General features: G+C 51.3%; 1 protein-coding gene across 2 annotated transcripts in view; it reads left to right on the forward strand.

Annotated features, from left to right (window-relative positions):
- Lgmn (legumain) overlaps positions 1-21,872 on the forward strand; it is a 31,596-nt gene extending 9,724 nt beyond the window's left edge. Inside the window, exons 3-14 of one of the 2 annotated variants that reach the window (XM_042692621.1) lie at positions 6,414-6,511; positions 7,939-8,020; positions 11,598-11,683; positions 13,148-13,223; positions 13,760-13,822; positions 14,518-14,584; positions 14,780-14,898; positions 14,984-15,073; positions 15,456-15,656; positions 19,551-19,721; positions 21,067-21,134; positions 21,339-21,872. In XM_042692621.1, the coding sequence (XP_042548555.1) occupies positions 6,414-6,511; positions 7,939-8,020; positions 11,598-11,683; positions 13,148-13,223; positions 13,760-13,822; positions 14,518-14,584; positions 14,780-14,898; positions 14,984-15,073; positions 15,456-15,656; positions 19,551-19,721; positions 21,067-21,134; positions 21,339-21,381 (1,164 nt within the window). In that variant the 3' untranslated portion in view covers positions 21,382-21,872. Of the gene's footprint in view, positions 1-6,413; positions 6,512-7,935; positions 8,021-11,597; positions 11,684-13,147; positions 13,224-13,759; positions 13,823-14,517; positions 14,585-14,779; positions 14,899-14,983; positions 15,074-15,455; positions 15,657-19,550; positions 19,722-21,066; positions 21,135-21,338 lie in introns of both variants that reach the window. The other variant, XM_042692622.1, reaches the window with a different exon arrangement.
- The last annotated feature ends 3,350 nt before the right edge of the window (positions 21,873-25,222 follow it).

A 25,222-nucleotide genomic window follows, 5' to 3' on the forward strand; every position in this document is an offset into this window, starting at 1 on the left:
ACACAAAACCCAACCAACTTAAAAGATATGTCAGTTAAACATTATTATTATTATTACCTAATTGTCCCTTAGCCAGTAGATAAATCCTTGCTACTCAGGAAGACTGAGATCCAGAGGACCATGGTTTGAAACCAGCTTGGGTAGGAAAGCCCCCAAGACTATAGCTCCAATTAACTAGTAAAAAGCCAGACTGGAGGCCTGGCTCAAGTGGAAGAGCACCAGCTGTGAGCAAGAAACCTACTAGTTTATCCAGGCAAGAGGTGAAATGTGCAGAGAGAAAGGAGATGAGTAAGGCACTGGCCACTGACAACCTAGCTTTGTCCCCAGTATGGGAGGATCATAGCACTGTGGCTGTGACGGTGAGCGCGGTGGCTTCGTGACTGTGGGGATAGATGAGCTGTGTGCCGTGTCCCCGCTGACCTGGCTCTGTCCCCAGCCAGCCAGCAGCATGTGCTTTGACTCTGGAGACTTCGTAAGCTCCCCCCGTCCATCAATGTTGCAACTGTGTATTCATTGGTTTCCGTTTGCCGGCCTGCATCAGTGCGGCCTCCATTCCCACAGCCTCTAGTGTTTCTTCTGTCTCCATGGACTTGGCTCACTCTTTTCCATTTGGCTCCCTGACCAAGTAGCGGTGCCTTCTGCGTTAAGTGCCCTGAGCTGAGTCTGGAGGGCATCTCTGTAAGCCCCGGGCTAGGGCGTGGTGGGAGGGGGGAGGCCAGTCTCCATCCTGGAGAATGGGAGCCTGTGGAGCAGGTGCGGCCGAGCTGGACCAGGGCTGGGAAGAGGACACTGGCGCTGGGGGGATGGGGGAGGGGGCTCCTTCCAGAATGAGCCAGGAGCAGCACGCCCCGCCGTGGTCCCCTGGCCGCCCTGGGGTGTGCCTGAGTCTGAGGCTGGGATTGCGGCTCACGCAAGGCGCTGTCTGGTAAAGAACGCTGCTCATGAGCGCTTGCTTATTTTCTCACTTGATCCTCAGAGAATGGCCCCAGCTGCAGACCCATTTTAGAATGGCTAAACTAAGCCACAGAGAGGCTAGGTAGCTTCTTTAAAGTCACACAGCTGTTAAGGGAGGGAGCCTGGATTTGAGCCCTGGCAGTTTGGCTCCACAGTGTGTTCACGTCTGCGCTGGTCCGGGGACACAGGCTTCTGAGCATGACTTTATCAGGTTTTGCTCTCAAATTTCCTTTCTTTACTGTTAAGAAATCCAAGGCTGGTGCTGGTGGCTCATGCCTGTAATCCTAGCTACTTAGGAGGCTGAGATCTGAGGATCATGGTTCAAAGCCAGCCCAGGCAGGAAAGTCCGTGAGACTCTTATCTGCAATAAACCACCAGAAAACCGGAAGTGGCGCTGTGGCTCAAGTGGTAGAGTGCTCACCTTGAACTGAAGAGAGCAGGGACAGCACCCAGGTCCAGAGTTCAAGCCCCATGACCGACAAAAAAAAAAAAAACCAAACCCCCCAAACCCAAAAACCTTGTAGAGGAAAAGAGGCCATCTGTGTATGTTATCTTCCTGCCTCTTTTAATCAGACCCCAAACCTTTTTGCTGGGAGCAAATGGAGGAGGGGGACTTGGCCTCTAGTGTGGCTGGCAAAAATTCCATCACATGGTCATGTTCAAACCAGTTCCTGTTGAGAGAATAGGGATTTCTGACTCAGGGAATCTCCTGATCCTGCTAGAAAGGAAGAAGCCTGTCCCGGGGTAGATGAGGACAGCACGTGGTTCAGATAGCTGGGGATGCAGAGGGAGGTGGGGAGAAGTAGGCTGGAAAGCTGGAGTCAGGAAGGCCTTCATGGTCAGGCTGGGAGCTGACGGCCAGTTAACAGCGCCCCCTTCCTTCCCTTTGAGGGAAGGTAGCCACTCAGAATCCCATAGAGAAGTTGGGCCGCCTCACTGCTGCTGCTTGCCTCAAGATGGGATGAGGCAAACTTCTTTAAAGGGCCATAGGAGGCAGTTGGTGCTCTTGACTGTAGTCCTACCTACCCAAGAGGCTGATCTCTGAGCATCACAGTTCAAAGCCAGTCTGGGCAGGAAAGACCATGAGACTGTTATCTCTAATTACCCACCAAAAAGCTAGAAGTGGTACAGCACCAGCCTTAAAGGAAGAAGTTAAGAGTCAGCTGGGCACTGGTGCTCACATCTATAATCCTAGCTATCCAGGAGGCTGAGATCTGAGGATCAAGGTTCAAAGCCAGTTTGGGCAGGAAAGTCCACAAGACTCTTATCTCCAATAAACCACTAGAAAACTGGAAGTGGCGCTGTGGTTTAAGTGGTAGAGTGCTAGTGTTGAACTGAAGAGCTGCGGGACAGTGCCCAGGCCCAGAGTTCAAATCCCAGGACCAAACACACACACACACACACACACACACACACACACACACACACACACACACACACGACAGTAAATCCTGTGGCTTTGTGGGTGACAGGCTGAAGGTGTGTCATGGGGCAGAGCTGCAGGGGTGCTGCTGGGCTGTTCCCACACCTGCCTGAGGCGGCATGGGATCCCAGAAGGACCAGACTATGGGCTTGTACCACTGCACGTGTCACTGCTGCTCTGCACTTCACCTGCGGGCTTAGAGTGAACAGATGGCATCATCGGTTCACTTTTGTAGGTTGATGACATCATCGGTCTCTGTGGAGCCAGCAGCGGGGGAGGGTGCAGGGATGTGCTGCAGAGCCCCAGCGCCTGACAGCCCCAGCGGCTGGGCACACCGCACGTCTGTCAGGAGGGGAGGGGCTGTGAAGCTTCCCTTCCCTGGACTGGAGCATGCCAGATGTAAGGAGCTTTTGCTCCCAGCCAATTAGCTCCTGGCGCTCCCAGCTGCTGGGGTGGGCATCTGGGGGCTGGAGATGCCCCGGAGAGACTGCCGGACGACTCACTGCAGCCAGGGCAGAGCCATCGCTGCTCACCACCGCCCAGCCCTCGCATAAGGTCTTGCTCAATCCTGTAGCCTTACCTCACAGGGCTCTGCTGATTTCCAGGAGGAAATGCAGGCAGGACAGATGGGAGGCTCTTTGACATAATTTCCCAACTGTCTGAGCTGGTCAAGCTCTACTTTCATTGCATAGTTGACTCAGCACAGAACGCCTTCAGCTTCACATAGGTAAAGGCGCCCCAGTGTCTGGGGCTGGAGAGAGAAGAGCCAGCCTCTTTTGGAGCACTCTGGGTGTGGAGCGAGGGGTGGAAGGCCTGGGGTCGAACCCTCGCCATCCTGAGCTCACACCCCCTGTAAGATGGGCACAAGCCGCTGGCAATGTGGATTATGGAGCGGGAGAACAACACCGCACTAGCTCCCCTTAAACATCTGTCAGTTTAGGGCTGGGTGTGGGGGTGCACACCTGTAATCCCAGCTACTTGGGAGACAGAGGCAGGGGGATCTTGGACTGTGGTTGGCCTAGACAGGAAAGTCCATGAGAAAGCTTCACTGAGTAATAGACTAAAAGGCAAGCGAAAGACACAGCAAACATGAGGCCCTAAGTTCAGTCCTCTTCCCACTTTTTTTAAATTTATTTTTTTATTGTGAAAAAACTGTACAGAGGGGTTACAATTACATGGGCAAGATAATGAGTACATTTCTTATCAAGCATTATAGCCTCCTCCTTTGTTTCCCCTTCCCATCCCTTCCAAGCCTCCCCCCCTTCTCCCCTCCCCCCTTCCCATTTTAAAGAAGCTATTAAATAGTTTCTCCATGTCCGCACTATTTGACATTTGCACAGCAATGGACGAGGTCCTGGTTGTCGGATTCTGTCTGGTTGGGAAGCCAATCTCATTGTGGTTTGAATTTGCATTTCCTTAATGAGTAATGGCATTGAGCATCTTTTTCATGTGCTTCTAGCCACGCATGTCTTAGGAGAAATGCTTATTCAAATCTTCGATTCAGTTGATGCAGTCTTGCTGAGGCGTAAGACTTAACGCATGTCTGGGTACGGGTCCTCTGCCAGATGTGTGCTCTGCAGATCTGCCCTGCTCACCCATTGCTTGTCTTTTCATTCACTACGTGGAGTCCCATTGTCTTCTCTGGTACTGGGAGGTGGGGGGGTCAAACCCAGGCCCTTGCACGTGCCAGGAGAGAGCTCTGCCACTGTAAGCTATACCACCAGTTGATACTGTCTCCGCCCCCCCCTCCCAGTCCTGGGTCCTGGGGCTTGAACTCAGGGCCTAGGCATTGTCTCTGAGCCTCTCTGTGCTCAAGGTTAATGCTCTACCATTTGAGCCACAGTGCTACTTCTGGCTGTTTCTGTTTATGTGATACTGAGGAATCAAACCCAGAGCTTCATACATGCCAGACAAGCATTCTACCACTAAGTCACCTTCCCAGCCCCTCAGTAGTATCTTTGGATGCTCTAGAATTTTACTTTTTTTTTTTTTTTTTTTGTTCATCATGGGTCTTGAACTCTGGGCCTGGGTGCTGTCCCTCAGCTCTTCAGCTCAAGGCCAGCCCTCTACTACTTGAGCCACAGCACAACTTCTGGTTTTCTGGTGGTTAATTAGAGATAAGAGTCTCATGGATGTTCCTACTGGGCTGGCTTTGAACCGTGGTCCTCAGATCTCAGCCTCCTGAGTAGCTAGGATTACAGGGGTGAGCCAGGGGTGCCCAGCGAATTTTACTTTTGATGAGCTCCTCCTAAATTTTACATTTTTGATGAGCTTCTTCTAAAGGGCAAGCTTTTCTTGTCATATCTATGCCATCTTTGAAGTTTATAGTTCTAGATGCCCAAATATTCTCCTTTGTTGTCCTGTGCACGTTTTATTAGCGCCTTTAAGTCCCTGGTCCATTCTGAGGTAGTTTTTGTGTAGGGCATGGGAGGAGAGTCAGCCTCCAACTTTCTGATGATCTAACTTGTCCCATATGGCTCGATCCATCCCTGACCTTTCCCGGCCTTCAGTGAGAGGCCAGCCTTTTCCCGGGGTCATTTTGAAGTCAGGGTGAAAGGGTCCCACCTTTGTTCTTTCTCAAGATGGTTGTACACTTTTGCAATTCCATGTACATGTTTGGATCCTCTTAATTTTCCAAAACAAGCCTGTTCATCGTTTCTTTCATGATCACTTTTATAGTTTTCAATCTCCTGATCCATGAACTTGAGCTCTTTCTGTCTCTAGTACGAAGTACCTGGGATCATTAGCTTATACAAAGAAAAGGTTTTATTCTTTTGCCTTAGTGTTTCTAGAAAGCTCTGGTCCAGGCTGTCTTTCTGACAGGGAGGGGATTCTCCCTTCCCTCCACGCCTCCTCAAGCTTTTGTCCCAGGAAGGACAATGGACTCTATGTGGGCAGAAAGTTAGGCAATGTTTTTTCCCTTTTGTCCTCAAATGATTTCCATGATGTGAAAGGCAGCCAGTGTCATCTCAAACAGGAAAGCAGTGTTTCTCTTTTCTGCCGGCCAGGAACTGTGTGTGTTTTAAATTATTATTTATGTCTTTAGTTCTTAGAAGTATTCAGCTTTGAACTTAGGCCTGGAGATTATCTTTTTTATTTTTTTCAGTAAAGTTACATTTCACACAGGGTGCCGGTGGCTCACCTTGTAATTCTATATACTCTGGAGGCTGAGATCTGAGGACCCCAGTTCAAAGCCAGCCCAGGAAGAAAAGTCCATGAGTCATATCTTTAATTAACCACCCAAAAGTTGGAAGTAGAGCTCAAGTGGTAGAATATCAGTCTTGAACACAAAGCTTAGGGACAGTGCTCAGACCTTGAGTTCAAGCCCTAGGACTGGCACAAAAAAACCCAAAAAAACAGAACATTTTCCATTCCAGCTCCTGAATTGGACCCTTGCCTCAGAGTTTTCAATAGTGTCTGTGGCCGAGGCTGAGGTTCTCTGCTCAGGAGGGGCCGTGGGGTACGGACCGCCCTGCCCAGCTGCTGAGTGTCATTCCGAGTGATTGGTTTTGAGGCCTGCCCCCGTGCTTTCGATTTGTGTGTGGTCTGAAACAAGGGAACAAGTCACTTAGCACTTTCCAAGGGCCAGGCACCTGTGGGTGTGGTAGTAAGTAGCCCATATAGACACCCACTTCCCGTTGGGTAACAGGGTTGGGTGAAGATCTTTTAAGATGGAGGTTAAAGAAACATGAGCCAGGTGCCAGTGGCTCACACCTGTAATACTAGCTACTCAGTAGACTGCGATAATGACAATTGCAGTTCAAAGCCTAGGCAGGAAAGTCTGTAAGATTCTTATCTTTTGGCACCCAGCCAAAAGGCAGAAGTAAGCTGTGGTTCACGTGGTAGAGCACTAGCCTTAAGTGAAAAAAGCTAAGTTTAAGTACCAGTCCTGATACACACACACACACACACACACACACACACACACACACACACACACACACACACACACACACACACAGAGTTCAAAAACTTGACCAGTGAGTCACAGGAGACAGAACCCCAAAGCTTAACACTGCTCTGTGGTTCCTTCCAGGCTGACGCATGCCACGCCTATCAGATCATCCACCGAAATGGGATTCCGGATGAGCAGATCATTGTGATGATGTATGACGACATTGCCAACTCGGAAGAGTAAGTGGGGTGTGCACTGTGAGCTTGCTGTGGGGTTGGAAACCATCTCCGCATCTGGACTCCAGGGACTGTAGATGGCTGATGTTGGGAGAAGGCGGGCCCTCGTGTTGATCGCTATGTCTTGGGGATCGGAGGTTTCATGGCATAGGAAATGCGGGGGAGGTGCCACTAGGCTTGGCCAGGGGCACAGGGCCTGTGCCCAGTAGAGGCTTGTTTGTGTGTAGTAATCTCCTAATGCCATCTTCAAGTTTGTTTGTTTTTTTTTTAAGTCAGATATGGGGCTTGAACTCAGGGCCTGGGCGCTGTCCTGAGCTCTTTTGCCCAAGGCTAGTGCTCTATCATGTTGAGTCACAGTGCCACCTCCAGTTTTCTGGTGGTTACTTGCGAGAGAAGAATGTCACACAGGGTTTCCTGGCCAGGTTGGGCTTTGAACTGTGATCCCCAGATCACAGTTCCCTCTGAGTAGCTGGGATTACAGGTATGAGCCACTGGCACCCAGCCCCTCAGTTGCTTTTTGGCTTGTGCATTTTAGTGTGCAAAGGTTCTCTTGACCTCTCAGCACAGCACTAAGTTTAACCGTTCTATCCCCTGATCACGACGTCTCTGCTGAGGTTCTGGGAGGGAGCTGGTCCTGAGATCAAATCTGGGTTCTCCCAGAATTAGTCCTACAGCTTTAGTGCTGTCAGTTGTTTCCTAAGCAAGTATTTCTCCCCTTTCCAGTACTGGCTATTTGTGTGCACGCACACACACACACACACACACACACACATGCTAATATTGGGGCTTGAACTCAGCACCTGGGTGATGGCCCTTAGCTTTTTCTGCTCAAGGGTAGCACTCTCCCACTTGATCCACAGCCCCCTGCCAGCTCTTCGGTGGTTAGTAGGCAGTGAATCTCATGGACTTGTCTTTCCAGGCTGGCTTTGATCCGTGCTCCTCAAACCTCAGCCTCCTGAGTAGCTAGGATGAGTACTGGAGATTGAACTCGGAGCCCCACCCGTGCTAGGCAAGCACTTTAGTCATGCCCCAGTCCTTTTGTTTTTGCCGGGAGTCCATGATTCATGGATTTACCCCATGTGGTTTTGACCAAACATTGCCAAAAAGCTATTTTTCCCGCCGTGTGCAGCGGGCATCTGAGCTTGCATGGGGAGAGGTCAGGCCTGTGTCACTGGCAGCTGCGTGTAAACACAGCACCGCTGTCCTGCTGAGCGTGGGCAGCTGTGTGTGAACACAACACAGCCGTCCTGTTCAGCGTGCCCTTGTCCTTCCTGCCTCCCCAAAACCAACGGTACTCAAAAAGGGGGTGCCGGAGTAGGCGGTCAGAGGAGTCCTCCACACGGCCGTTTGGTTTTGTCCCTCCTCCGCGGGGCGTGTGTGGAAGAGACACTGGGGAGCTCTGCACCCAAGCTGTGTCTTTTCATTCTCAGTAACCCGACCCCGGGCGTCGTGATCAACAGGCCCAATGGCACGGACGTGTACAAGGGCGTGCTGAAGGACTACACGGGAGAGGTGAGCGCCCGCCCGCCCCACCTTCGTGCCCATTCCATTGGTCATTTCCCCCTCTCTCCTACTTGTAGACTCAGAACCTTGCTACTTGGATTTTTGGTCAGTGTTTCTTGTTTATTTGTACTGGGCTTGCACTCCTGGCCTAGCTTTTTTTGTTCAAGACTGAGGCTCTGCTACTTAGCCATATACCTCGACTTTCGGCTTTTTGGGTGGTTAATTGGAGATAAAAATCTTTTGGAGGGTCTAGGAAGGTGGCTCAGTGGTAGAGCGCTTGCCCTGCATGCAGGAGGCCCTGGGTTCGATTCCTCAGCACCACATAAGCAGAAAGAGCCAGAAGTGGCGCTGTCGCTCAAGTGGTAGAGTGCTAGCCTTGAGCTGAAGAGCTGAAGGACAGCGTTCAGGCCCCAGGAACAAGAAAAAAAAAAGAAATCTTTTGGATTTTTCTGCCTGGGCTGGCTTTGAACTAGGATCCTCCAATCTCTACTGCCTGAGTAGCTAGGATTACAGGCATAAGCCTAGTGTTTGATGTTTGGATTTAGATTTTTGGTTGTGGAGTGAATTAGTATTTTGTGAGGGGGACAAGCTAGGGATAGAACCCAGGGCCTCTCCTATTCTAGGTAAGCAATGTACTACAGAGCTACATCTCCAACCCTATTTTTTTTTTGCTGGTTTCGGGGGCTTGAACTCAGGGCCTGCACAGTGTCCCTGAGCCTCTATGCTGGTGCTCTACCACTTGTGCCACAGCAACATTTCTGGCTTTTTCTGTTTATATGGTACTAAGAAATTGAACCCAGGGCTTCAGGAATGCTAGGCAAACACTCTACCACTAAGCCACATTCCCAGCCCATAGCCCTATTATTTTTTTTAAAAGCAGTGTCTCCCTGTATAGCCCAAACTGGTTTCAAATTCCTGGGCTCAAGCATTGGAGGGCTATTAGTACGCATTACCCCTGGATGAATTATAAAAGCTTTGAAAGAAAAGAGAGAAGTTAAAAAGAGAAACTGCTCATAATACATTGACCTTATTGAATTTTAGTTTCTAGCCTTGGCATACTTTAAGCCAGGTAATACAGTTCCTTCCATGACAATCTGATTTTTTTTTTTGGAAGGCGGGGAGGGTCATTTGTGGGGCTTCAACTCAGGGCCTAGGTGCTGTCCCTGAGCTCTTCCATTCAAGGCCAGTACTCTACCACTTGAGCCACAGTGCCACTTCCAGTTTTCTGGTGGTTAATTGGAGTTAAGAATCTCACAGAGGGCTGGGACTGTGGCTTAGTGGTAGAGTGCTTGCCTAGAATGCATCAAGCCCTGAGTTTGATTCCTCAGTACCCACATACACAGAAAAAACCGTAAATGGTGCTGTGGCTAAAGTGGTAGAGTGCTAGATTTGAGCAAAAGAAGCTCAGGAACAGTGCTCAGGCCCTGAGTTCAAGTCCCAGGACTGGCAAAAAAAAAAAAAGTCTCACAGACTTTTCTGCAGGCTGGCTTTGAACTGTGATCCTCAGACCTCAGCCTCCTGAGTAACTAGGATTATAGGTGTGAACCACCGGTGCCTGGCTAGCTCTCTCTTTTTTTTAAATTCTCTCTCTCTCTCTCTCTCTCTCTCTCTCTCTCTCTCTCTCTCTCTCTCTCTCTCTCCTTTTGAGGTATTGTGGTTAACCAGTTTTCTCAGCCCCATTCTGGGTGTGAAATAGTTAGGGTTTTCCTGAACTTCTAAGACTTCTTATCTTCTTACCAGTTGACGGAGACTGATAAGTATTTAACAATACCACAATGTCTTTATACTCAAGATCTCTTAATCTTAGGAGCACTTATCTTTGTGATAAACTTTCATTTATTTTTACTTTGTTTTACTTCATATTAAAAATTTAAATATAATTAAGTTGAATATGTCATCTGTGTAATATAACTGCTTCCTTTTTTAAAAAATAAATACCAGGCTTAAGCTCAAGAACTGAACTTGGCTTTTTGGCTTATATTTGGTGCTCTACCACTTGAACCATATCTCTATCCCAATTTTTTTCTAGTTTATTGGAGATTTAGTCTCATGAACTTTTCTGCCTAGGATGGCTTTTTTTTTTTTTTTTTGCTGGTCGTGTGGCCTGAACTCTGGGCCTGGGCGCTATCCCTCAGCTCTTCAACTCAGGACTAGTGTTCTACCACTTGAGCCACAGTGCCACTTTTTTCTGCTTATGTGGTGCTGAGGAATCAAACCCAGGGCCTCATGCATGCAAGGCAAGCACTCTACCACTAAGCTACCTTCCCAGACCCCTAGGATGGCTTTGAACTGTAATCTTCCAGGTCTTAGTTTCCTGAATAGCTAGTATTACAGGAAGGAGCCATTAGTGCCTGGCAAAAGTCTGCTTCCTCTCTCTCTCTCTCTCTCTCTCTCTTTCTCTCTGTCTTTGGTGGTAGTATTATATTCAGCGCCTTGTGCAAGAGGCAGGAATTTACATGGTACCATTTTGGATGGTTGTTTTTACATTGTCCTTTTTTTTTTTTTTGTCAGTCGTAGGGCTTGAACTCTGAGCCTGGGCGCTGACCCTCAACTCTTGAGCTCAAGGCGAGTGCTCTACCACTTGAGCCACATGCACCACTTCCTGTTTTCTGGTGGTTTATTGGAGATAAGAGTCTTGCAGACTTTCCTGCCCAGGCTGGCTTTGAACTGTGATCCTCAGATCTCAGCCTCCTGAGTGGCCTCCGGCACCAGGCTTTTTTTTAATTGTCTTTTTTGGCATGGCTTTTTTAGTACGAAGGCCTTGAGCTCTCTCTCACCTGGCTTTTTCTTTCAAGGCTGTTGCTCTACCCCTTCAGCCTCAGCTCCACTTCCCTCTTTTTGCTGGTTAATTGGAGATTAGCTTGTCATGGATTTTTCTGCTGGAGCTGGCTTCAAACCGTCGTCCTCAGTTCTCAGTCTCCTGAATAGCTAAAATTACAGGTGTGAGCTACCAGCACCTAGCTTGTGTTGTATTTATATTTATTTATTTATTTATTTTTGCCAGCCCCGGGGCTTGAACTCAAGACCTGGGCACTGTCCTTGAGCTTTTTGCTCAAGGCTAGTGCTCTACCACTTGAACCACAGCACCACTTCGGGCTTTTTGTGTTTATGTGGTACTGAGGAATTGAACCCAGGCTTCATGAATGCGAGGCAAGCACTTTACCACTAACCTACATTCCCAGCCCCTTGTATTGATGGAATATAAATTTCATAAAATCCCCTCTTAAGCACACCGAATGTGCTCAGGACTCAGTGTCTGAGGCAGCAGCTGTGTGTACTGGGCGGCCCACAGCTCCTGGTCTTCCTCCTTCTTTGTGGTCTGAGGGCTTTACCTCTTCCCCTGTGGGTTCCCCAGCTGCCTGTATCTTGGGGTGTCTTCATGGTGCTCAGGAAGGAATGGCAGACTTGCTGAGTTGTCATCTCAGAGCTGGGAATTGTCTGGGGGTTATACACAGGATCCAGGAGCCCCACCCTCCCCGGGGTCCTCCTTGGCTCCCAGGCTTGCTTCAAAGCTTGGACGTGTGTGGCAGGAAGCCTGGGGAGGAAGCAGAGTCTCATCGGATTTTGACTTCTGGGTTTCTTATAGGATGTAACCCCCCAAAACTTCCTTGCCGTGCTGAGGGGTGATGCAGAAGCCGTGAAGGGCAGAGGATCTGGGAAAGTCCTGCAGAGGTAACGTCTGCTTTACGGACATGGAGTGCTCTCAGTAAGCTAGAACCCAGGAAACCTGTAAACCGATGTCATTCTTTGCTCCTGATCACCTGAGAAGTGACAGCATGGGACTGTCCTCACCCGGGAGAGGATGGACAGGGGGAAGTGTCCATGGTAAATCCTGACAGCCCATTTCAAATTAGCCCTGTGATCTGGTGTCCCTTACCATTTCTTTTCTTTTCTTTTTGCTGAGCCTGGGTGCTGTCCCTGAGCTCTTTGTGCTCAAGGCTAGTGCTCTACCAGTTGAGCCACAGTGCCACTTCTGGTTTTTGTTTTTGAGTGGTTTATTGGAGATAGGAGTCTCACAGGGACTTTTCTGCTCTGGCTGGCTTCAGGTGATCTTCAGATCTCAGCCTTCTGAGGAGCTGGGATTACAGGCGTGAGCCACCTGTGCCTGGTGACTATCATCTCATTGCTTTTGTCATTTGTGGCTTGTGGCACTGGTGTGTCCCTACCCTGGGGGGCACAGTGAGGCAGATGTGAGTTCCCACGGGTTAGTCAGGTTGTGGGCTCCCAGCTTGTTGTCAGCCTGTGCCCTGATCCCAGGTCAGCGTCCCAGGAAGGCTAAAGATCATGTTGAAGAACACTCCTCCAGAGTTCCCCCCGCTGGCAGTGGGCAGGTGCTTGTCTGTGCTTATCTCTTAGCCTGTCTCCTTTAGGCTGGAAGCAGCTTGCAGGAGTCAGAGCCGAGGTAGAGCCACACAGGGTGCACTGACTTCTGGTGACTTACTGTGGCCAGGGAGGCGAGCTCTCTGAGGGATCCATGGGAGGGGTGGTAGGGGCATCGGAGGATGGGGCCCACGGGAGGCCGTGGGGTGCCAGGCATCGACTCCTCGGGGCGATCTGGTTGCAGACGGTGGCTCTCATGGGACTCCACGATCCCACTCACACCAGCGTGTGCTCAGGTCACCGACTGCCAGCACCTTGCCAGGGCCCCTTCGTTCCAGCTGTCCTTCGGATTTGAGGGGTTCCGGATGAGTTGCGGTTCAGAGTAACCTTTGGAGCCAGAGGAAGGGGGGGGGGCTGCACCAGCCTTCTCCGTGATCCTCACATATCCTCTTCACTTTTGGGTGAAGAAAACCCTGCAGAGCTGGGTGCCGGTGGCTCACACCTGTAATCCTAGCCACTCAGGAGGCTGAGATTTGAGGATCACGTTTCAAAGCCAGCTGGGCAGGAAAGTCCAGTTATTTCCAATTAACCACCAGAAAACCAGAAGTTGCGCTGTAGCTGAAGTGATAGAGCACTAGCCTTGAGCTGAAGAGCTGAGGGACAGCGCCCAGGCCCAGAGTTCAGGCCCCACGACCGACAAAAAATAAATAAATGGAAAAAAAAGAAAGAAAGGAAACCCTTCAGAAAAAAAAGCAATGGAACTAGAGCTAGAGGCTACCCGCCTCCGTTCTCATTCTCCACTCTTTGTCTCTGCAGTGGGCCCCGGGACCATGTGTTTGTTTACTTCACTGACCATGGTGCTACGGGATTACTGGTTTTTCCTAACGACGATGTGAGTTTTTTCTAACCGTGTTGATCTTTGGGCTTTTTGTGCCAGGGATTAAATGTGGGCTGTAACACATATTAGGTAAATCTTCAAATACTGCAATTATGTCCCCCAATTTTTTTTTTTTTTTCCGTAGCTTTCTTAGTAAGTAGAAAAGATGACGCCTGTGGTGTGTATATTCAAACATCTCACCAGGCTGGGTTTGTTGTGGCACTGGGCTTGGGGACAGGTATGCCAGTGGACAGTCCATCCAAGGATGGCTCTTCTGGTTCTTCATTTCCTGTCATGGGGCCATAACTGTCCAGGGACCAGATGTGTCGGTGTAGACCCAGTAGAAATGAGTGTGTGAGCACGCATGGACCAGCGTGCTGTCTCCCCTTCTAATGAGTGGATGAGACCCCAGGGCTTTGGCTGGGCTGTCCTATGAATTGAGTTTGCCTCTAAGGACGAGTGAAAGGGGATTTATGAAGTGTGGGTGGGTGGGACACAGCAGGTGGCTTCTTTTGGCGAGTTGATCTCAACTGCATGTCCCTCCTTTTCAGCTTCACGTCAAGGACCTGAACGACACCATTCATTATATGCACAAACACAAAATGTACCAGAAGGTATTGTTGGCCTGGGTGGGGGGGGAGGGGGGAATCTGCCAGCAGACCTCACAGCATGTGTACCTGGCCCCGGACCGGTTGGACGGGTTTTCTAGAAAGGGATCCTCCGGTCAGCTCTGATTAACCATGTAGGGGCACTGGCCATTTGATGGAGTTCAGAGAGAGCTTGGGAGGCATGGAGTGTGAATCAGCCCCAGGTGAGACCTGGGGTGGGAAGCCCGGGAGCGGCTGCAGGTCTGGGAGCCACACCTTCATGCTGTTCCCAGGACTATCCTGTTTCAGGGGAACACTCATCCTTGTGTGCACTCTGGATCTCTCCCCTGTCTGGCACCCTTGAGAGGCTGCCCTGGGGGGGGGGGACATAGTGGAGATGCAGAAAGATGGGGTGCCCTGCGGTTTTCCTCTTTGGAAGGAAGATCAGCAGCAGTGGCTGATGAAACTCGTTCTCTTCCTAAGTGTTGTACAGTTCCATCTTTCCTCATGTCACCTGCTAAATCATTTATTCCATTAGCGATCCATACATGGCACGCTTTGTCAAATGGCTTCTGTGGCCTCTGGCAGCAGCCTCTTCTAGCAGCAAGGTCTCCCAAATGCCAGAGTAGAAAGGCTCCAGAAGCATGGGTAGAGGGGGCAGCAGAGCCTCAGGGGCCTTTGCCTGACAGGGCAGGCGCTCACGTGACTCCTCTGCCCCGCAGATGGTGTTCTACATCGAAGCCTGTGAGTCTGGCTCCATGATGAACCACCTGCCTCACGACATCAACGGTACGTAGGGGAGCCTTGAACTGGGATCCTCTGATCTCTGCCTCCAAAGAAGTGAAGGTTGTAGATCTGAAACCACTGTGCTGGCTTCCCTAATCTGAGGGCTGGTGGACAGCAGGGATGGAAGAGCCCAGCTCCAAATGTAGTTCCAGGCTGGGAGACAAGGCACAACTCGAAGGTACCTTTAATTCCTCGTAGTTTATGCGACGACCGCCGCCAACCCCAACGAGTCGTCCTATGCCTGCTACTATGATGACGCGAGGGGCACGTACCTGGGCGACTGGTACAGCGTCAACTGGATGGAGGACTCGGACGTGGTGAGCCCTCGGCGGGGGCCGCCCCCTCACTGCGGGTTCTCCAGGCTCCCGGCCTCTGGACATGTCCGTGTGTTCCTTCTTGCAGGAGGACCTGACCAAAGAGACACTCCACAGGCAGTACCAGCTGGTGAAGTCCCACACCAACACCAGCCACGTCATGCAGTACGGAAACAAGGTGAGCGAGGCCCTGCACGCTTCTGTTCCTCCACGCACCTGGGACACGGCTTGGTGCAGAAAAATGGGATCCAGGTTTGCGAATGGCTGAGGCTTAGAAGGGGCGCAGCCTCGCACGGCCAGTCCAGAGGTCCTGGGGGCTCTCGTCAGGCCCCACTGGGTTCAAGCTTGCAGACTTTGGGTAAGAGACAGAATATCTCTGAACCTACCTCATTCCTGGTGAGAACCATAGCTCTCCTGTAGCTAGGTGCATAGGAGGAAGCCATGTGGGAGAAGCATGCATGCTCTGAGTGTATCACGCCCCTCAGCTTCCTGAAGAGGGGCTGGGCCCACACCTGAACTATGCATTCATTCATTCATTCATTCTCTCTCTCTTTCCTCAGTCCATCTCCTCCATGAAGCTGATGCAGTTTCAGGGCGTGAAGCACAGAGCCAGTTCCCCCATCTCTCTGCCTCCAGTCACACGCCTGGACCTCACCCCAAGCCCCGAGGTGCCCATGGCGATCATGAAGAGGAGGCTGATGGCCACCAACGATTGGGAGCAATCTCGGCGTCTGGTCAAGCAGATCCAGCAGCATCTAGATGTAAGTGTGGTAGAAGGCTCTTCCTGGGCACTGTGCCAGCCGCTGCCCTGGGTGGAGTAGAAGCCAGTGGGCGATGCAGTGCCCATCCTCATCCTTTCTTAGTAAACCTGACCTTGGCTTCGTCAGGTAAGGACTGGGAGCCGTCTCTCCTGTGGCCTTCCAGGTGGACGTGGCATGTGCCATCCCCTCTTTTGCAACCTTGTTGCTTGTACAGTATTTGTATTTGCTGTTTGTTGACGAATCCAGTCCACAAGCCGGACTCTGGGGTCTCACAAGTACCATCCGAGCTGCTCAGGAAGCTGAGATGTAAGGATCACAGTCTGAAGCCAGTCCAGGTAGACAACTCTGGGAGTGTCTTCTTTTTCACCAGCAAAAAGCAGAAGGTGGAGGCATGGATTCAGTGGTAGATCACCAGCTGTGAGTGAAAGGGCTGAGTGAGAGAATGAGGCTCTGTGTTCAAGCCCTCTTATCAGAGCGCATGCACGCGCACACACACACACATATGCGTGCACACATATCCAATCCATAAAGCACTTCTGCTACCTTACGACAGTGATGATCGCAGCTAGAAGTCCCTGCTGAGGTTCCCGGGTAATCCTACTGACCACCGAGCCTGTTTGGTGGTTTAGAATCAGAGTTAGTTTCAAACCACATCTGTGCAGACACTGGCGTGGCAGGAGGTCATCTGTCCTTTCCATCCCCACGGCCCTGGATTAGCACTGGTTCATAAGTGACACTGACACAGGTCACTGGAGTACGGACGGCCCGGACTATCTAGGAGGGATTTCAAACTCCACGTGTTGGCTTCAAATGAGCATCCATCATTATCCCAAGTGCCACACCCCAGGGGAGACCACCTGGTTTGCCAGGACGTGCTTCAAGCTGGTGTCCGACACCACGGTCCTCATGCTTTTTCGGTCGGGGGCCTCCTGACCCTGTCGTTCTTGGTCCCAGAGGGCTTTGTTCTTGGTGGGTTGGGTCTGCTGATGTTACTGCACGCAACATTGAGATGGCACAGAAAGGCATCTTGTCCTTAACCTTCCAAGAGTTCATAGCCATGGAAACCTGGTTTTCTTGGTTGGCTTTAACAGCAGCATGACTCATGCAGGGTTTCTTTTTCTTTCTTTCTTTTTTTTTGGGGGGGGGGGGGGTCAGTCGTGGGGCTTGAACTCTGGGCCTGGGAGCTGTCCCTCAGCTCCTCAGCTCAAGGCTAGCGCTCTACCACTTGAGCCATAGTACCACTTCCGGCTTTTTCTGTTTATGTGGTGCATGAGAGCATCATGCATGCAAGGCAAACGCTCTTACCACTGAGCCACCTTCCCAGCCCCTCACACAGGGTTTCTTTAGTGTCTGCTACAAATTCAAAAATGCTTCCCAAAGCTGGGTGCCGGTGCTTATGCCTGCAATCCTAGCTATTCACAAGGCTGAGATATAAGGGTTAGAAGCCAGCTCAGGCAGGAAAGAGTGAGACTCATCTCCAGTTAACCTTTGCACCACATTTTTATGCAAAATAATTACTTTTAACAAGGAAATCCTAGATTTAAAATCACTCATTCAGAAATAGCCAAAAGAAACTCATTTTGGTTGTATGTGGCATTGCACACCTGTAATCCCAGTCCTGAAGAGACTGAAGCAGGATCTCGAGTTTGAGGCCAGCTTGGGCGACATAGTGAGATCTTATCTTGAAACAACAACAACAAAAATCCTGTAATCCTCGCTACTCAGGAAGCTGAGATCTGAGGATTGGGGTTCGAAGCCAGCCTGGGCAGAAAATCTATGAGACTCTTTATCTCCAATAAACCACCCAGAAAAAGCCAGAAGTGGCACTGTGGCTCAAGTGGTAGAGTGCTAGCCTTGAGCACAAAGAGGCTCAGGGACAGTGCCCAGGCCTTGAGTTCAAGCCCCAGGACCAGCAAAACCAAAAAAATTCAGGTGAAGGAACTGATGACACTGTACGAAAAGAAATGTATTTATTACCTGACATATGTAAATGTAACCCCCTTGTATATCACCTCAGTAAATTTTAAAAAAAAAGCCAGGTACAGGTGTGGCTCATGCCTATAATCCTAACTATTCAGAAGGCTGAGATACGAGGATCAGAGTTAGAAGCCAACTCAGGTAGGAAAGAATGAGCGTCTCATCTCCAGTTAACCAGCAGAGAGCTGGGGTAGAGATGTATGCTCAAGTGGTATAGTACTAGCCTTGGGTGACAAAGCTAAGGGACAAGTGCCCAGGTTCTGAATCCAAGCCCCAGTAGTAGAAACCCCTCACCAAAATAACAGTACCCGCCCCCCCCACAAAAATAACCCCATTTTATGTTCTTGTAATTTGTATGGAAGTGTTGTAAAGTGAATCATCCCAGAAGCCACATTTTGGAATATGGAATAGTGGAGTCTTTTTTAAATTTATTTTTATTTATTTATTTTTTGGGGGGGTCTGGTTGTGGGGCCTGAACTCTGGGCCTGGGCACTGTCCCTCAGCTCTTCAGCTCAAGGCTAGTGCTCTACCACTTGAGCCACAGCACGACTTCTAGCATTTTTTCTTTTTGTTTATGTGGTGCTGAGGAATCGAACCCAGGGCCTCAGGCATGCAAGGCAAGCGCTCTACCACTGAGCCACCTTCCCAGCCCTGGAGTCTTTATTACACAGTTAGCAGGCTGCAGGCTGCCCGCTGTTACAAAGGCCTGCAGCGCCCAAATACACAAAACACAGCTAGGAAACAGGCTAGAGAGGGAAGAAAGAACAAAACAATCCCAACAATCCAAGTCAGCTCCAATGGAGAGCTGAATTGGGATGCCATGATGACTAGAGATGAGCCAGGAGCCAGAACACGGGACAAGGTCAAGGAGACATGCGTGGCGTGGAGTAATGGCGGCTAGGCTGGTCCCGGCCTGAATAGGGTCTGAAGCAGGGGTCAGATCCACAGGAAATTCCCAGTCCCAGGCACTGGACTGACAGATTCAGTAACCTATCAAATGCCCACCCTTGGGCTGGGATGTCATCCACCATGTAGCCAATATGGCGCCAGCCAGACCCAACCCTACTCCAGAAGCCACGTCCCAGCGAGCAGAGCAGCCTTGCTTCCCGCTGCTTCTGTCCTGACTGCCAGCTCTGCTGCTGGGGTGGAAGAAGCCAGCGTCACGCAGATGGGTGGGGAAGGGCCTCGGGACCCCATGTCGCGCGCCACAGGCTGGTCTGCAGGGGACAGAGGAGGGCCGGCACCCCGTGGGATCCCTACAGGGTAGAAGCAGAGCGAGGCGGGGCGGGTGAGGTCGGGTGTGTAGAGCGGTGTCCTCTGGGCCATCTAGCGAGTGCCTGCACCCCAGGGCAGCACGCTGGCCCCAGCGGATGGCAGGGCAGCGCCACGCACCACCGCCGTCTGCCCCGGGACACATTCCACCACTCCCTCCTTAGATCAGTCACAGCACACTGCACACGTACAGACACACCACATGCACACACGTGTACCCCCCCCCACACACCACATACCCACATACCCACACATTCCATACGCACACCACGCAGTGTGCCTTCTCAGATTGCGTTTCTTGGCTTCTCTCTCCACTCACTAGAGGCCATATGAAGACAAGGTTTTTCTGTTTATGTTTTGGTGCCATCCTAGGGCTTGAACTCAAGGCCTGGATACCATCCCTGAGCTTTTTGATTCAAGGTTGGCTCTTTACCTCTTGAACCACCGCTCCATTTCTGGCTTTTGTGTGTGTGTGTGTGGTTCATTGAGGATAGGAGTCTCAAGAACTTTTCTGCCCAGGCTGGCTTTGAACCACAATCCTTGGATCTCAGTTCCTTGAGTAGCTGGGATTACAGGCGTGAGCAGGCACGGCCTGGCTTTGAAGATGCATTTCTATTGCGTTCCTCTCTATCTCTTTCTCCACAGGCCCGACACATCATCGAGAAGTCCGTGCACAAAATCGTCTCCTTGCTGGCAAAATCCGATGCTGCGGTGCAGAGGCTTCTGACCCAGAGAGCCCTGCTCACGGAGCATGCATGCTACCAGAAGGCGGTCACTCACTTCCGCACCCACTGCTTCAACTGGCACTCGTCCACGGTGAGCCCCCAAAGCGAATCCCACCCCGTGCCCCTCGAAAGGGCCATCCCGGCCTGGACTCTTTGTGGGGGGGGGGGCTGAGTTCACTCCCCCCACAGCACTTCCGGTCAGTCCATCCGCTTTCATGGTTGTTTATTTCTCTTCCGGCTGTTGCTGCCCCTGCCAGGCCCCAGCCCTTACCCCAGCCACGCGTGGGCTCTCCCTGCTGGCCCTTCCCCGGCCCACGGAGGAGATGAGAGAATGGGGTTTCTGCAGATTATACAGTGTCTGGAGTTGGCATTTTCTAAAGGCCTGTGATCAGCACAGCGGGGTCGTGCTGAAGGAAAGCTGGCAGACTGTAACCTACAGACAAATGCTGCCTGCAGCCTGGGTCTCCCCCCGCAGCCTGCGTCTCCCCGCAGCCTGCTACTGCATAGAGTTTTCCTGGAACCCAGCCATGCTCTGCTCATCATGTGCTCTCTGTGCTGCTTCCATAGCGTGCCTCAGCATTGGGGGCCAGCTGGGGCCACTGCAGCCTAAGGGCAGACCTAGGGGAGGTCCCGCTGACCAGGCAGGGCCCTTGGGATTCTCTGTCAAGTGTCCTCCTTGGGGCGGAGAGCACAATGGTCTGCTTGTATTGCAGACCTTGGCCTGCAGGCATTTTTCTTGGTAGACACTCAAATGACTGTCACTAGATTATCAAGAGAGCTGGGCATAGTGGCTCATGCCTGTAATCCCAACTACTCAGGAGGCTGAGATCTGAGGATTGCTGTTCCGAGCCAGCTCAGGCAGAAAAGTCTGTGAGATTCTTATTTGCTTTTAACCAGCAAAATGCTGGACTGTGTTCTGGTTCAAGTGGTAGAGTATCAGCTATGAATGAAAAATTAAAGTGAGCACAAGGCCATGAGTTCAAGTCCCAGTAGCAGCAGAAGGCAGGCAGGCAGGAAGGGAGGGGAGGGGAAGGAGAGGGAAGGAGGGAGGAAGGGGCCTGAGGTCCCCAAAAGGTTAAGGAATCCCTGACTGACATCTTTCATTTCTGTGGTGTTTTCTGGAGCTCAGGGTTGATTGGCAGGAGGCAGAGATTGAGAAGATCATAGTTCTAGATCAGCCAGGCAGGAAGCGAGATTCCCGTCCATAGGAGAGGTATAAATAGAGGAGGTTCGATGTCTGAGATTGAGTTGCTAATGAACAAAGCAACACAAAAAGCAAAAAAAAGACCGGGGCATGGTTCAAGTGGTAGAGCACAGGCTTTGTCAGTGCAAAGCCCTGAGCTCCAACTCCAGTACTGCCAAAAAGAATGAGTTGCGTGATGAGATGATAATGCTGATGGTATGCTGATGGTAATGCTGGGCTCGTTTCCTTGCAGTATGAATACGCCTTGAGACACCTGTATGTGCTGGTCAACCTTTGCGAGAAACACTATTCCATTGAGAGGTAAAGCAGCCTGTGGCTACGTTTGGAAAGTGGGGGGGGGGGGTCCCCTGTGGGAGCAGGCAGGGCACGCTGCTGTCCTTCCCTGTGGGTGGCAGGATACTTGCTGGCGGACGTGGGCTTTGCTGAGTCCTCCGTGGCCATGGCTCGGTTGGATTCCTTCTTCGGGGCTGGCCTGGCTCACCACATTCTTCCTGTCCCTTACAGAATAAAGATGTCCATGAACAAGGTGTGCCTTGATCACTACTGAAGAGCTACCTTCTGGAAGCCTCTCCAAGAGGGAATACCATCCACTCCTTAGGATGTGTGCTAGCCAGAGGTTGCAGAAGTGGGGTCAGAGGGCAGCTGTTGCTGGGCCATCCAGTGGGACCTGCCCTGCCACTCTGGTCCTGCTTTTCCGCCCCCTGCAGGCCCTACGTGAAGCTCTAGAGACTACGGCTGGAGTAGCCAAAGTTTTGAGAAACGGGCGTTTGCTTCTTGGGAGTTTTTTTTTGCCATGGGTTTTCAGGAGCAAGAAATTCACTGCGGGGTGGGGAGTGGGGGGGGGGCAGGGGGCTTCTGGGACCAGTGTGGCATTTGTTCTGACAAATTTGCTGTTCAGGCTTTTTTTTTTGGATAAAGCTGTAAGCCCCAAATGGAAAAAATTATTTTTAGAAAATGTTTTAATTTTTGATTGCCTTTCTATTTTATTCTGCGATAACAGATAAGTTGTAAAGAAATAAAAGGTTTCTGAGTGAAGCCTGCTTTCTCTTCTGGCCCTGGCAGTGTGGCTGGGGCTCCGGGAGGACTTCCTCCACCGTCCCGCAGCGCCGCCTCCGGTGCCTTCCCGACTCAGGCGCTCTTGCCTGGATGTCTCCTCACCTTCCAAAGCCGTTCTTCTTCAGCTTTCCCTGATTTCTCTTCCTCCTAGTTACGTTTTGACTATGAAACATGCTCTCTTCCCTTCCTCCTTCCTCTCCCCTCCCCTCATAGGCTGAAAGCTTGGTCCTTATGAAAAGGTGCTCTTCTGAAAAGTGGTGGGCACTTCGTGAAGCCCCCGAGATACTGGTGTGGGCTTTGAAAGTTACTCCCAGTCCCTTCCTCTTTCTACTTCCTGGCCACCATGAGGTGAAGCGTCTCCCCGCCCTCTCCATTTGCCAGTGAACCCCTGGGCCACGGTAAAGAATTCAGTGTTTGGAGACAGTGACAACAGCTGACTCACAGGAAGCCACTTCCCCTACTGCCATCTCCTCCGCCCCTGCAGGTCACAGGTCTAGCAGCAGGCTCAGGGCCTGTCCCTCACCCGGTGTGGGGCAGCGAGGGGACGCTGGAAAAGGTGTTGCTCTACAGCTCCTCTCTGTGTCCTTGGCTTGGCAGCCACCTCCAAGGTCTTCTGATGGGCCTGTTGTGAAGTCAACGCCAACTGTGCCTGCCCTGCGGAATACTGAATGGCAGTGTAAGGGAATGTTGTGTCCTATTTGTTCCAATATTAAAGCACAGCCACACAAGCCCACCCTGTTCCATTTATGGTGAGGTGTCCAGAAGAGCAGATCCACAGATGGAGGGAAGCTTGGAGCTTTCATGGTACTAAGGCCTCGTGAGAGGGAACTAACCAGGAGTGCATGCGCATGACTAGCGGGTCTGCCCTCTCCCCTTCCTCTCTGTTTCCCTTTCTCCTTCCCTCCTTTTCTTTCTAGATTAAATCTTTGCTCTGTGGCTCAGGCTGTCCTTCAAGTGACCCCCCTGCCTTAACTTCCCCAGTCGCTAGGATACAGGTGCTCCTGGCTCAGGTGTAAGGTTTCTTTTCAAGGGTGACGCCTGCCAACCCACAGTCCTTGCATGATACAGGATGGAGCTGTGCACATCTATTTCTATGCAGGTTTGGCGTGGGAGATTTGTGATCACTGGGGAAAATATATAGCTGAACCACATGACTAGAAAATTAAGGTATATAAAGCCAGGTGCCACTGGCTCACACCTATAATCCTAGCTACTTAGGAGGCTGAGATCTGAGGATCACAGTTCAAAGCCAGCCTGGGCAGAAAAGCCCCCAGGAGACTCTTATCTCCAATGAACCACTCAAAAACCAGAAGTGGTGCTGTGGCTCAAGTGGTAGAGCACTAGCCTTGAGCAAAGAGAGGCTCAGGGACAGCTTCCAGGCCCTGAGTTCAAGCCCCACAACCAACAAGAAAACAAAACAAGAAGGTAGGAAGAATGCATAGGATATGTGTAGAGCACAATCTATTTTATCCTTTATACTCATAAAATAGACATGCAGTCTATTTTGAAAAAGTTCAAAGCTGCATCAATGCAGACCATACGTGCATGGAACCGGACATAAGAAGTGGAATCTGATTGGCCACACTGAGCTGCAAGACAGCTTTGCAGCCTCCCGTTGCCATGGTGATGACTGGGCAAGGGCGTCTATACAGGCCCCAGACGACGGTGCACCTCCCCACGAAGCCACGTGCTGCAGTGCTTACCACGTATTGCAGTGCTTACGTGAGCTCTAGTGGTGGTCTGTATTTTCACATATTTAATACACACAATATACAAAGCCTGTGAAAACTAATTTTTGGGGGGCGTCCTGTTGTGGGGCCTGAACTCGGCCTGAACGCTGTCCCTCAGCTCTTCAGCTCAAGGCTAGCACTCTACCACTTGAACCACAGCACCATTTCTGGCGGTTTTCTTTTTGCTTATGTGGTGCTGAGGAATCGAACCCAGGGCTTCAGGCATGCAAGGCAAGCGCTCTACCGCTGAGCCACCTTCCCAGCCCCTCTGTGAAAACTATTTTAGGTCAGCAGTAAGGCCTCTGGTCGGCAGTAGGCTATTGACTGTTAATTTTTTGGAGAGCTGAGAGTTCTACAGGGTGCAGGTATGGTGGTGCACACCCATCATCTCAGCCCTCGGGAAGATGAGGCAGCCCGGGTTTACATTTCGAAAACAAGAAAGAAGAAAAAAAAAGATTAGCTTTGCAGCTGGGTAACTGTCTAGACAGAGGAGGAGGAGTAGGAAGCAAGACAAAAAGCCTAGATTTCTTTCCCAGGGCCACTGTGTGGGTTACACAACGCAGTCCACTACTGCCCAGAATTCAGGTGGAAGGGCGCCATCTGCTGGCCAAGATCAGCCTCTGCCCTGTGGCAGCTCAGCTTCCCGAGACCCCAGACTGCCCGCTCTCTGGGGGCCCCAAGAAGGCTCCCTAGCCTCTCCTGATGGGGTCCTCAGGCAGGGTGTGGGGGGGCGCTGGTGCACTGTAAGAACATACAGATCCTTATAGCAGTTCCCACTGTCCCATCGCCAGCTCTGTCCCCATCCCGGGAGCCACGCATCATCCCAGAGGGCAGAGCTGGTGATCCATTTGCCCTGTGAAGCCCTAATACTACCTTAACACGAGCTTCATCTACTGCTCAGGCCAGAGAGGTCCCTCTGACCTTTACCTGCAGCTGGGGCCTCCCAGTGCCGGCCCCTGGGGGAGAGGCTGCAGGGTGGGGTAGGACAGGGCTGGGAGGGGGCCCTGCCAGGGTTGTCTGTCTGCTTTCTGCCATCAGACCCTGGGACTTCAGGGCTGGCAGCATGCGGCACAGCCCTGATCTATGGATGGAGCCCCGCTTGGGACCATTCACACTGGGGCCCCACAAGAGCTATGGACATTTATCAGCCACTTGATAACTACCTATGCTCAACGTCAAGGACACAGAAGCTTATCACCTCACCTTGATGTTCTGGAAAAAGAAGTACCAACCACAACTGCCATCCCATGGGTGATCTCTCATGCAACTAGCCTGGGGTGTGGGACCATGGATGAGCCCTGTGTGGCTCAAGCTGAGGCACTGCAGGAGCTGGGCTTTGAAGGATGCATAGGAGTTGAGCAGGCATGGACCATAGGAATGGTATTGCTGAAAGAGGAAGAAGCAGGGAGATGAGAGGTGTTCTGGAAATGACCCAGAGCTAGGAATGGCACCCAAGGATGGTGAGAATGGAAAAGACCAGGCCGAGGGCAAAGCAGGACGAGGACCTGAGCCTGCAGGCGGGTGGGCCCTCCTGGAAGGGGGTAGGATGAGAACGGGGTCCTGGGCTGACAGGCAGAGCTCCAGCTCCACTGGAGAAGGAAG

This window comes from Dipodomys spectabilis, unplaced genomic scaffold, assembly GCF_019054845.1.
Source record: "Dipodomys spectabilis isolate Male_0828 unplaced genomic scaffold, ASM1905484v1 ptg000157l, whole genome shotgun sequence".
NCBI classification, from domain to species: Eukaryota; Metazoa; Chordata; class Mammalia; order Rodentia; family Heteromyidae; genus Dipodomys; species Dipodomys spectabilis.